Source organism: Stegodyphus dumicola, chromosome 8 (genome assembly GCF_044657685.1).
Source record: "Stegodyphus dumicola isolate Sdum_Otavi_A_Nest chromosome 8, ASM4465768v1".
In the NCBI taxonomy this organism is placed as follows: Eukaryota; Metazoa; Arthropoda; class Arachnida; order Araneae; family Eresidae; genus Stegodyphus; species Stegodyphus dumicola.
This window is the reverse complement of record NC_140775.1, coordinates 62,717,666-62,731,477: the sequence shown is the minus strand read 5'-3', so window position 1 is coordinate 62,731,477 and position 13,812 is coordinate 62,717,666. Positions and strand designations below refer to the sequence as shown.

Genomic DNA, 13,812 nt, shown 5'->3' with positions numbered 1-13,812 from the left:
GAGTTGAAGAAGACAGACGGTCTTCTTTGGCGTTTAAGCTGATCATATTATTTAAAGCTAGCCATGGATGTTTGTGTGAAAGGACTGAAATGTTCGTCATTATATGAATCCTGTGGACTGATAATTCATTCCTGCAACATTAATTTTTACTTAACCTTTAGTATTTTTATCTATATCTTATTAATAAAATAAAAGCATTTAACAATGCAATATTCGGGCTCTATTGTTTTGCAATTAAAACCTACATAAATATGACATATAATTCAAAACCGTAGCTTTAGGCAATCGCACAGAGAATACCCACTTCACTGAAATTATGCTTTAGAATTACTAAATAAAAATATTTTTTCTAAATGGGCTATCTCAAGAATCATATTTTAGCACCAAAGGTTATACATACGTCTCGATATTGGATGAAATTCCATTGTTTATCAATATATCGTTATTTTCTCATGGTGAACATAGGTCTGTAGTAAAATGTCAAGAGCCGCATGTGGCTAGCAAGCCCAGTTTTGACATGCTTATTCTGTACCTATGATAAATCATTTGTCACATCCCAAGTTCGAAGATCTGGCTGTTCTTGTTATATAAAATAAAATGGCCAGCCGAGGTCTATTGTCACATCACCGGGACACAAAGTTTATCCCATCATCAGAAATGCAAATATAGAGTACCTATATATGCCTTAATATATATAGTGTATATAAAACGGCAACTACAACAAATATAGCAAAAATGTCATGATTGAAATTTTTGCTATATTTGTTGTAGTTGCCGTTGTTCAAATTTCTAAACTCTAAATGAAATTTCTTTACTTAGATTAGCATTTTTACTTACATTTTTATCATAATCCTAAAGGAAATTTTAGTTCACTAAGACAAATGGTTATCACAAAATAAAATCATTTTCAGGAAACAAAAAGGTGAAAAAGAGGGAATTTACACATTTTAGAACGATATTGGAGCTGTTTAATGAATGTTTGAAACATAAAGTATTTTTTAATGTTACATTTAATAGCCTTTTTTTTTTTTTTTTTTTTTTGGACTATAAGTTTGTATCTTGCTTTTCATGATAGAATGGCTTTTCATAAAATTTTCAGCACATTGATTACCTTTCATCTTCCACTACTTTCCAGATCCCTCAATCGTTGTGGATTTCTGCTTAGGAAGACCAGGAACTTCGCACAAATACCTTGAAAATGTACATATGCAAATTTGTATCAGTAGGTTTCTCAAGGAATGCAGTGGTACCTTTCGAAGTGTGACTTGCTTTGTCTTCATGTAGTTTCACCGTCTGAAAGTCACTGGAAGAAGTGGAATTTTATCCATAAATGTCGAGTGTAAAACATCGTCTTGATAGTTTGTTGAGTTGATTTTAAATTTGTTTCCACTCTTTTAATTTTTTATTTCCCATTCTGAGAAATTCCTCAGACAATCATCAGCAGCTTACTGGAACTTTCTTTAAATTGGTGAAACCAGGTTTGCATTTTCTCCCTTCGTTTTCGATAATAAGTAGACTTTTTCTAACTGCACTTGGATAAAACCATGTTTCATCGAAGCTCACAGTGTATATTTATCTATTTCCTGCTAAACAATATTCATATAGAGTTGTACAAATTATTCTGCGTTGAGTCACATGCTTTGGCAAAAGCTGATGAACATTAAGTTTTGTAAGCAGCTTTTTCACTTTGTAAATTTTAGGTTATTATGTTATTTAATGTTGCAGCAGACGTATTTAAAGGCTTTTCTGCACCGGCGAATTTGCTCTCGTTACCAGCGATTTAAGTTTAGAAACATTACAAAATGTACGTACATTTTTCGAATATTCGTTGAATCTCGTAGAAGTAATGATGATGGTTTTTCCTTCTCCGATTAATAATGTCGAAATTATATTGAGAGTTATTGATTAAATTGTAGTACGATGATCATGCCGACGTACCAATGCATAGTGGTCTTGTATTCTCAATCTTCCTTAGAAAGTAAAACTTCAGACGAATATTTTTATGTTTCATCAGCAATTTTAATGCCGTGTATTTCACAAAGTTTTGAATTATCGAACAGGAATATTTTTCTTCGGAAAGCGAATAAATATATCTATCAATCCACAGCTTGTTGGCGTGTGATAATTTGAGACCATAATAAATTTAAAAGTAGCAGACAATATTTCGCATTTTAAATAATGGGCTGTTGCCAGAAATTTTTATTCCAAAATATACCCTTTTTTAATTCATTATCTAAATTGTTCTAAATATCTGTAAACAACCTCTGTACAATACAGGAATAAGTGAACACTGTGGTACTCGAACTTCGGCATACAAATTATCAATTAATTAAACACACGAATTATTCTGTTAAGAAGTAAATACCCAAACAAAGGTATGAATGATTTCAAGCAAAAAATAATTATTTTAAATTTTAAATACAGATAATTTTAAAAATACAAAACCATTTCTACAAACAGTTATGTCAAGTATGCAGACATATTTTTTGGAGAAAAACAAGGGATAATATAGATCAAGGCAAGGGTGGCTAGAAATAAATTTCTTTTATAAATACTATAATGAATTTTTCTTAAATATGAAAACTTTTGTCTGAAAAACTAATGTAGTTTCTTATTTACTCAGGCGTATGGGCAACCCGTCAGATGGCTGGGACCTCTGAAGCTGATCGTGAGTGGTACGTCAAAACAACAATCAAAGAACTCGTCATTTATTTGGTATTTCTGACTATTTTATGCATACGTAAGTGTAGAACTGGCTTATTTAGAATAAAACAATTAACATGTATCAAGCTGGACATTCTAAATATTTCACTCTTTCAAATATGTTTTTTATCAACATTTTTGTTTCTATAAACTCTGTTAGCGCTTCCAAGTAATGTGGGACACTGTTATAGGGAAGTATTTCTTAAAACTGAATTTTTAAAGATGTCTATTCGATCGGTATAGAGTTCCATTATTTAATTATTTAAAGATATTACATTTTAATAGTACTATGTATTTTACAAAAATGACATATAAGTAAATGACGAAAGATCTTTTTAGCTTACTTTGAACTCATTTGTTTAACTTTAAAATAGTAACAAATTTCAAGCATTTTGTACTTTTAAAATTAGGAGATAAAATTAGGTGCAGCCACACTCGTTTTTTTTTTTCCTTTTGTTTTCTTTTTTTGCTGTCGACATCAGATCCCTTTTACATAATTTTCTGAAACTGTGGGTGTTCAATATCCACAGTCAACATATCAATAAATATTTATTTAATTTTGAGAAAAAAGATTTAGAAAAGGAAAATAAATAGCATTACTTCAAGCCAGATTATTACTATTAAATCAAAGCAACTACAATTTACTTAAGACATCTTTCGGTTTTATGAAAGAACTGGGACTTAAAGTCGATGAATAAAAATTACACACACACATATATATATATATACTACATAAATAAATTTTCGCTGATAACAGCGAATGCAAAATAAAATAAAATAAAAATATGTTTGAAATCAATCCCACAATCAATTCATTATAGACCAAGCTCAAAAACCAAAAAATTAAAAATGAATAAAATAAAATAAACAGAACCACAGTGGCAAAGTGTGAGAAATAAGGAGGCAAAATACGCCAAAAGAAAAATGAAAGTGAAATTTGCATTTTCGTTGCATCGTCATCAGGGGTTTGGTGCAACCAAACTTGTAAACAAATAAAAGCCACATATTACTTTGATTTTTTCCTATGACTACTTTTAAATTTTAAACTTTTCTGTGTCTTTGTCAGTTACTTCTTTTGTTACACTGATCCTCTAACTAAGATGATGTGAAAGATGAAAATTTCATTTTAATTTTTGTTTTGGCACATAGCCCCCTTTTCTTGCAGTTTGCCACTGCGCTTCTTTTTTTTTTTGGGGGGGGGGGTCATGTATTTTATTCCAATTTGAATATGGGATGAATTTTAAACGTATTTTTTATTTTACGTTATTTTGCATTATATATATTTATATGGCCTATGGCATAAAGAAGAAACTTACAGTAATGGGAGATATAGATATAACTCCTTATTCCTGTGGGAAAATACTTTCAAGCCAACACATATAAAGTGGCGTAGTAAGCGTCTGTTTTAGAACTTTTTATATTTTTGTAGGGTTGCCATAAGGAAAGCAGAAAAAAATCTATCTAGCAAGAAAATGCAACGGGTTGAGGAAGAAATCTTGATGCAGAATGAGATAGTTTCGACTCAGACGTATTTCATTTTTTAACTTTTAAACGTCTGAAATTATGAAACTTTTATGTAAGATCCCACGTCATTAGCGTTAGGTAAAAATCATATGACACGGATTAATTTCAACACGACGCAGTATAGAGAGATTTATAAGTGGTTACTAATTTTAGCACAGATATGGAAAATAGCCAAATTAAAATAAATATTTTAAGGAACTATCGCAAATTAAATTTAGAATTTTGACTTAACATATTGTATATATGTTACGGTGAAACACCGAAATCTCGAGAATGTCGACTTTCACCGGTGAATGTCAACATTCACATAGTCTCTTGGTGTATGTCCGAAATATTTTCCAAATACTCTTATTTCTGACTTACACCGGTCAATGTCGACATTCACCATGTACTAATGGTGAATGTTGAACATATAACAATATTATATTTTCTTCTCCGTAATTCAGGCGCGAATAAACGCACTTGAGACTTGAAATAAGAACTTATAATAACATGAGAACCTAAAACACACAATACATTCAAAATGAGAAAGGAAAATAATAGAAGTTAAAAACTTACTTAATTATACAGTACGTTCTAAATGAGAAAATAAAATAACAGTAATAAAAAACTTACTAAATTATGTGATTCAAATCTTATTTATTGCAACAACTTAAACTATCATGGCACTTTATGACCTCTCTTTTCGACTTTCACCAGAGCATATCTGTGATTGTCGACATACACCAGTGAGGGTCCGAATATGCAAGAATGCAGTGAAATATTCGGTCTTCCACCGACGTATTTGGTGAACGTTGATATTCTCCGGTGAAAGTCGACATTCTCCAATTTCGGTCTTTCACGGTAACATATATATAATAATTTTATTAGCTTCTTTTTAATAATGTAAAGAATTAGAGAAAAATAAAATATAAATAATATATAATAAATAACATTTCTAATTAATCTTCATTTAACTCTATTAAATAATGTCTCTAAATTGTTATTATTATATTGCCGCCCAAATGGGATAGTCCTTAGTGATAGTGACAATCGTACTGAAGGGCGTGGAGTTCAAATCCAGAAGAAGGCATTGATGTTCGTGAATGTATAGTGTCTTTCAGGCATGGGGTGGGCACTCTAAACAAAACATGACGAGCTGAAAGTCCTCGAGTGGTTTGATGGTAGGGAAAGAGGGGGAAGGAGACCTTTGGACCTCGCTCGGTGTGCTCTCGCTCAAAATTGGAGTGAATCTAGGCATAATCTTATTGTCACCTATATGGTACTCATTGCTCTTACGATAGGCATAATCTTGTACGATGAATTTCGTGAGTTTATTCTAATGAGGTCTGACCAGTTAAATTAGTTACCAGAACAACATTATTTATTCATTCTGATGAACTAACTGCAAAAGAATCGTATTTAATCTTCGTATTTAAATTTTTAAACGTATTTACTGAATTAGTGCGTAATTTTGCTCTCATTTTTTCATCTCAGTGACGTTTGGAATGATGAGTCCCAACATGTACTACTTGACCAAGGTGATTAGTGAACTGTTCTTGGAATCACCTTATGAAGATACCAGAAATAATGTTAAAGGTTCAACACAGATAATAGATTTCTGGAGAGTAAGTAAACTTAGGCAATTTATTTCTTGTCAGCAGTGTGTACACCTGTTTACAGACTAATATTGCATAAGAAATAATATGTAAAATTTTTTAATAAAATTAACTATTAATTACGTGTTTAATATGGTAAAAAATTACTTTTCATGTTAATTTGCAGAGTTTTTCAGCATTTATGAGACATAATCCGATATGGAAAAAATGCTACATTACTTAGCATTTAGAGACTATTTTTGCGTTACTATGATGATTTAAAATCATAAATGTAAAGAATGCTAAAATTTAAATATTTTAAGATGTTTGGGTAGGAGACAGGATTGAATTCGAGCTTTTTTTTCTCTTTATCAATATATTTTTACTCTTCTGAGTAACTCCTTAAGACAGGTAAGGAGTTATTGTAAATATATGACCAATATTTTTTATCATACTAAAAAGGCACATCATCGTTCCCAGCATACTGTTATTTATTTTCTAGAGTAATACCTTGCAACTGTTATACGAAAGTGCAATGATGAACGATAACCATTCACTGAGTTAACTGATGTGTTCTATTCCTTTAAATTGTTCCATCTGTAATCGAAATTCATTACAACTGGCAGAGAAATTTTTGGTTTCTGATAGTAATGTACAAAAAGGAAAGGTGATTTAATATTAAAACGTGTTTCAATAAGATTGATTATTTTAGTCTAGATTGATTTTTAGCCTAGATATAATAGATTGATTATTTGAATTAGCCTGCTATAGGAATGCACGTGCATAAATTTGGTGATATATAAACAAAAAATATCTTATAAAGAATGAAATGGTATACCACTTCATCTTCCTTAACTTAAAGACTCAATAAAGAACACTATTGTGTGCCACTTCATCTTCCTTAACTTATTATGCTCAAGAAACCATGGAGGTAGGAAGTAAGATGGAGTTGCCCTAAACAAGTTTCTCCCGTACCCTGCTCTAAAGCACCGGCGATCCCTACGTGGTGACCAAAACATCGAGTCATTTACCATCGAGTTCAATGGGATTTGACGCGTTCGAATGTAAATATTTTGTAATTACATCGTAAATATACATATAAATGTATATATTTTCTTTTTCTACAACACTATATGGTACTCTATATATGGAGTCCTAAGTATATGAAAACAACATATTTTTAAACAACATTTCATTCTGAACGGAATTAAATGCTATACTTTTCACAGGACAGTTTTCTCAGAATGGTTTAATTTGAATGAAATATTTTCACAAGTTTTCGTTAATTACATTAGAAAAAAATTAAGGTAATTCGATTTTATTCGGTTAAGGTACAAAAATTAAGATCAAAGTTTATTGTATTATTAATATTAAAACTATGCATTATTTCTTTTCTATTTATAGAGCTTCTTCCTAAAACACTTTCTTAAATATGACATGATTTTTTGGCTTCTGAGGCATCTTTTAAATCGAAAAATGTAAGTCAATTTATAATTAATGCTCTATTCGGTTCATTTTAAATTAGAGAATTATTAGGAATTAGCGAAATACTTTAAATAGTACTTGACTTTCTCTGAACATTTCTGAAAGGGAATAAAATAAGTTTTTAAAGTATTATTTAAAACTTGTAACTGGGTTATTATAAAATGTAAGGGGAATAATTCTTTTAATTATACTTATGAGATTTTTTTTTTTTACCCTTCATTTCAACAGTACATATTCCAAAACTCTTTGTTACTTTCTTAAGTGCGCATCTCATAGCATTTGCTTTACAATACCTTTTAACAGATTGCCTTCCAATACAAACAATTCTTGCTTAAATAGTTTTATAACGTATTTGTCAACAGGATTTCAATTTATGTTTACAATTCAATATTAAGGTTATTATATATTTAGATAACATTTATAATCATTATAAATTAGATACATTTAATAATTAGATTTCTTCACAGTACTTTCACAGTTGTTTATAAGTGAATAAATTCTTCATTTCAAATACATTTATAAATAATTTAATGAATATTTATGTATTTTTTCAAAGGCAGATATATGCTTTTTGCAATAATATGCAACAATAATATATGGATGTGAAAAAAATTTGTTTTATTTAAAACATTTTGTCGTTTGGAAAATAAAATAAAAGTAGCGAATACTCTATCAAGGGTATCGAAAGACGTATACAATTTTAAATGTACCGTAAGGTATTTTTTATTCTTTAAGCATAACATTTTTCTTAAAATCTATATTTTTGTAGTTCAACAGCTTAGAATTTTATAAAACAAATTCATAATCAAAATCGCGCTGTTGTTAGTTATCGAAAAATAACCAAGATGTGATTTTTGCGTAAATGTCACTAAACTATACAAATTGCTATTATCCATCACACTATGAATGTTTCCTTCATGCGAAAGTGTCCCTTTTTCGATTTGTATTGAACTGTCGTGTGTCGAAATACTATTAGAACCGTGTCAAGCGAGCTTCTGAATGTAAACAAAGAACACCCCATCTGGTGACCCAAGCTTCAAAGTAGTGCTTCACTTCTAGTGCCGACTGGCCCCTCCTTCCTTTCCTACCTCCATGCAAGAAACTGCAGGCGCACATCAGTTGGCGTGACATGTCTCACAAGCCAAGTTAGCAACTTTCGCTCTGTGCTACATCGGCGACGGTTTTACGTGATTTCTATAATAAATTTCAACGCCTTGGGGCAAGACTTCCAAAAGCGTGGGTAAATGCTATTTCTGTATTAATCTCACTTCACCATGTGGTCGAAGTTTAAAAGTAAAGAATGCTATTAGACTGATATCGTGATGATAATCAGCGACTTCAAACCGACTCATATTTATTATTTGTTTGAGAGAATTAATGGAAATAATAATAGTTTGATATTTTAAAGGGAATTTTAAGAAAATTTTTAATAAAATCTTTGAAGGGAAAGTTTATAAAATTTAAGATTCACTGAAAGTGATGAATTAAGTTTAGGGTATTATTAACTAAAATTTTGAAATTATTTTTTTCAGTATTAAACCTAATGTTCTAAATTGGAATGCTCAAGAATAAATTAGTCAAAATTAATTAAAAGAACAGAATAAATGTCATAGTCTATTAGGTTTTAATATTAGTTATTGTATCAACGTGAAGTAAATATATGCATTACTTTTTATTTATTCTGTATTATTTAACATAAATTTGGAAGAGAACATACAGACTTATCCATAAGATTCCAGCTTAAAACGCGAAAGATTTTATAAAATGATATCCTATATGAAAATCACCAAACCGAGTTATTTTTGTAATAAAAATAAAAGCCTTATACATGCAAACAATTATTTCTAAAACAGTCATTACGGATGAAAATTACTTGCAGTTTTCATTATGTTTATTCAAATAAATACAATAACTTAAAGGTTGCCTTAAGGTTGCTTAAGGTTGCCTTTAGTTTTACTGTTATTGAAGAGCTGCTAGGACAATCCGTTTTCTTAAAATTATCTTTTTTGGAGTTATGAAACTTACTAACTGTATATTATTTTTTCAATTATTTTCAGCTTTGAATGACATTAAATTAAGACACAATAACACGCCGAATAAATACTAATTCAGAAGTCAAACAACAAAAATCAGCGTTATATTTACAAAATTTTTCACAGGACTAGTTTCGATGGTTTCACAGGTTCGATTCAATAGAGTTTGTAAAAAAGGTTAAAAACATTTCTCCTAGTAATTTACTCATGGTTTCTTTTGATGTAAAATCATTATTCACCAATGTCCCAGTGAAGGGTGCATTAAGATGTCTAGAAACCAGACTTCGCGAATTTCATTTCTCTTGCATCGAAATTGATGAGCTAATTTCTCTCACTCAACTCTGTTTGAAACAAACACATTTTGTTTTCCAAAATAAATATTACAAGCAAACTGAGGGATTAGCCATGGCAAGCCCCCTCAGTCCCATCCTGGCTGATTTCTACATGCATTATTATGAATCAAAATTGTTTGAAACTTTAAACTTCCCGGCATGGTTCCGCTACGTAGACGATACTTTTACCCTGTTTGAAGGTAATAAAGATGATTTAAATAAAGTTCTTTCAACAATGAATTCTATTGATCCTGCTATTCAGTTCACTTTTGAACTTGAGACTTGCAATTCTCTTCTGTTTCTCGACATTCTGGTCACACGTAACACATCCAACTTCAGTACTACAGTTTACCGTAAACCTTCATCGGTTTGCCTTCCACCACACTTTAAATCATGTCATCCGACTAAACAAAAGTTAGCTTCGTTTTATTCCTATGTTTTCCGTGCTCTTCAAGTTTGCTCCTCCAAACTAGCCCTTGATGAAGAACTAAATTATTTAAAAGCAATAGCTATTGACAGGGGCTTTCCACCCAACATTATTAATCAAGCAGTTAAAAAATTCTCATCTCAACACACTAAAAGCCACACTCTTATTTTAGGAGATTATAAAAATTCTGTTGTCATTCCCTTCTTTCCATCAATTAGCTATAAAGTTGCACATATTTTGCAGAAATTTAACTTTCGGGTTGTTTATTCTCCCATCAATAAAATTCGGACTTCTATACTCAAGGACCCCATTCCGGATATGAATTCCTGGGGTATTTATAGGATTCCTTGCCAGTGTGGTTTAATTTACATTGGCCAAACTAAGAGAGCCTTAAAATTTCGCGTCAAAGAACATGAGGCATATGTTGGAAAAAAGGAAACACAGAAGTCTTCTGTTGCTCAACATTGTTGGTCCGAAAGTCACACTTTCAATTTTTCTGCTGCTAAAATTATTCAAAAACATCTTCCATTGAAGAACTGGATTTTCTAGAGGCATTTCACATTCATAAAAATCTTTCTGTTCTAGTTAACGATCCTAATTCCAATCCAAATTTGTCTTCGGCTTTTAGAGAAATTATGTTTTAGTTCTGGTTTCGCCAACAGATGGCGCCACTTGCTTATTCTTGTCCAGGCTTTCTTATCTTATCTAATCATTATTTCCTATCTTGTTCATTTGCGGTTTTGCAGCTGAAGATGGTGGTTCGGTAAAACCATCGAAACTAGTCCTGTGAAAAATTTTGTAAATATAACGCTGATTTTTGTTGTTTGACTTCTGAATTGACATTAAATTGCTTATTCATTTCATACTCACTCGCGTAAATGTGATAAATTATAAATACTCAAAAACACATGGTAAACATTAAGTAGTAAATACAAATAGCTTTGCTGCATCTACAGTTTATACCATACAACTGATAAAATTTTTATATAAAAAATAAAATCTTCACTTTTAGCTGAGAGCACACAAGATTTCTGAACATAAAAACATTAGAAAAGAGTTTAAAAATTAAGTCAAAGCAGGCTGCCAAAAATGCACGTTGAATAAACTCTGAATGGAGGCTGAACTAAGACAATTAAATTTATTATTGCTCTGGAAGAAACACAATTCCGAAGAGAAACAGCATAGAAATCCAGGAAGTTCCAGACTTCCGTTTGGTACTGAGATACTGGTTTAATCTCAAATATTCAATCATTTTCAAAACGTCAACTCCAGATTACTAAAGATTACTCCTGATTACATTTAATTGCAACTGTTTACATACGAAAAAGGGCAATGTGCCTCTATATAGGATAATAATATGTAAACGCACAAAACAAATATTCATGAAACTTTATAATATAACTTGATTTACAAAAATATGTCTTCTCTGATTACAGTTTGAACAGTATGTTATGCATGATTGTTTGTTTTGGGAAAAATGGTATGACAATGAAGGAACGCCCACGCTAATGGAAGATAGGAATGTTCTCTACGAAAATCGCTTATTAGGTTCGCCTCGACTTCGTCAGCTACGTGTCAGGAATGATTCCTGTGTAGTACATGATGATTTTAAATCCTCCATATCTGAATGTTATGACGTATACTCTCCTCAGATTGAGGATACAAGGCCTTTTGGACTTATTAATGGAACAGCGTAAGTTCATGCTTTCAAGGAGAGTTTTAATTTCCAATTCAATTGTGTATTTTTTTTAGATTATTCATGTCAATTAACGAACAAATTATTTTGATATATTAATACAAAACTAAAACAATACTTTTCAAACAAGTTTATTGTTTAAATGGCAGTCTATTGCAGATCTGTTTTACATTACTTTATTCTTATTTGCTCAGAAAACATAAATTTATAAAGAATGTAACAGAATTAAGCCTTTGACTATTAGTAACAACACCTCGGGAGATTTTTAACGCCAAACTGAGAATTTTCACCAAATGCTGTTACCATTCAAAAGAGAAAGACAGCAAAAAGTGTTACGAAAATTTCCAGTAAGGTCGAAGATTTATAATTTCTCTTTTTGATCAGTAAATTGGGTATTTCGAACAGATAAATAAATTAACAACGTTCAAATAACAAACATTACAGCTATTTAATTAATATGGTTTTAACATTGTTAATACTAAAATGCATTCTGAACTTAAGATTTAACACGAATAATATATTCAATAGAAAATTTAAATTAGAAAAAGATTAGAAAGATTAGTAAATTTAAATTTAAAAAATCCAGCAGATTTGAAATAAAAATATATGATTAAAACGCAAAGACTATTTGAAAATAAATAAATATAAATATGTGCTTTTATAGTTTTTGTTTTTTATTTACATATAAAAGCGAATAAGTTTTCTGACGCTTATAAAATGGTACATAAATAATGGTTACCAAATAAATTATTTGTCTTTTTTCTTGAATGATGTTATTAATGGTAATGTACCAAGAAAATATTTTATGATGCATGTGAACAGGCAATTTGAATAAATATTTAAATCCTATACCTATACCTTATATATTAATTTAGTATCAATAAAAATATCAATTTTCTTGAAAATGAAATCACAGGGGAAAAAAGATAAGTATCCACACATTGTATAATCTCGTACTAAATCTATTCACATGAAACTGATGTAATGCAAGGATATAAATGATTAAGCTGTTATAACCATGTTTTAGTGATATATTTATTAAAATAAGAAGTAACTACCATATGTTTCCGCAGATATGACGACCATCAGATAAGATGAGATATAAATTTTGGTCAATGTTTTATAGTTGCATCATATACGTTATATCTGTCCTAAAAGACGATCCCCAAACTATTAACGGCCTGTGAATTTAGTTTAGATCAGAGATCACCATAATGGAACATATTTTACTTTCTTGTATCTCGCAGCACTTTTTATAGAAGCAGGTGCCGAATCACGAGCTCACTCGTTTCTTGCATCTCGCAGCACAGCCTACAACGTCGAATCACATACTCACATGTACCTCATAACAAGTTTCGTTGTAGGTTGTTTCGTGTGTTAAACAATGTGCTATAAGTGTAATCAGCGTAAAATTTGTAAAGTGTAGGCCTAACCATGGAGCCAACGTAAAGAAGGAAATTTAAGCAAGCTTCAAATAATAAAACAGGCTAAAGAATCGAACAATTATGCAGCAGGAAGGCCTTTCGGTATAACAAAGAAGATGGTAAGAGATTGGAAGGAAGACTGGAAAACTAGAAAAAGAATAAATATGCTGTTAAAAAATACCAATGAAAAAGTGCTGTATGAGTATATAAATAGCCTGATGGCCAGAGCTAAAAAAAAACATTGCAGAATGGATACAAAAAAAGGGGCATAATTGATATTGTCATATAATCGATCCTTTGGTCAATCATCTTTTTCGGTTCGTTTCTATCCACTTATGAATGTTATTAGTCAACTCTATTTGCAGGAAATAAACTGGGACACTTATGCAGGTTTAACAATAACATGAGCTATATTTTAATTTTGTAAATACAGTTTAACTTTTCACAAAGTATTGCTTTTATTCACATTTACATCAAACGCACAAGTAATACATTGCATCTCTCAGCTCTTAACAAAAAAAAAAAAAAAAACAAGCTAACTTTACTCTCGGAATACAGCCAAAAATAATTTCAAATTTTTTTTCACGAGCATGCCGTTCTTCTCGCATCAA

General features: G+C 30.7%; 1 protein-coding gene across 1 annotated transcript in view; it reads left to right on the top strand.

Annotated features, from left to right (window-relative positions):
* LOC118179714 (polycystin-2-like) overlaps positions 1-13,812 on the top strand; it is a 143,051-nt gene that overhangs the window by 40,276 nt on the left and 88,963 nt on the right. Inside the window, exons 3-5 of the mRNA XM_085821915.1 lie at positions 2,624-2,740; positions 5,704-5,834; positions 11,518-11,774. Coding sequence (XP_085678041.1) covers positions 2,624-2,740; positions 5,704-5,834; positions 11,518-11,774 — 505 coding nt within the window. The remainder of the gene's footprint in view (positions 1-2,623; positions 2,741-5,703; positions 5,835-11,517; positions 11,775-13,812) is intronic.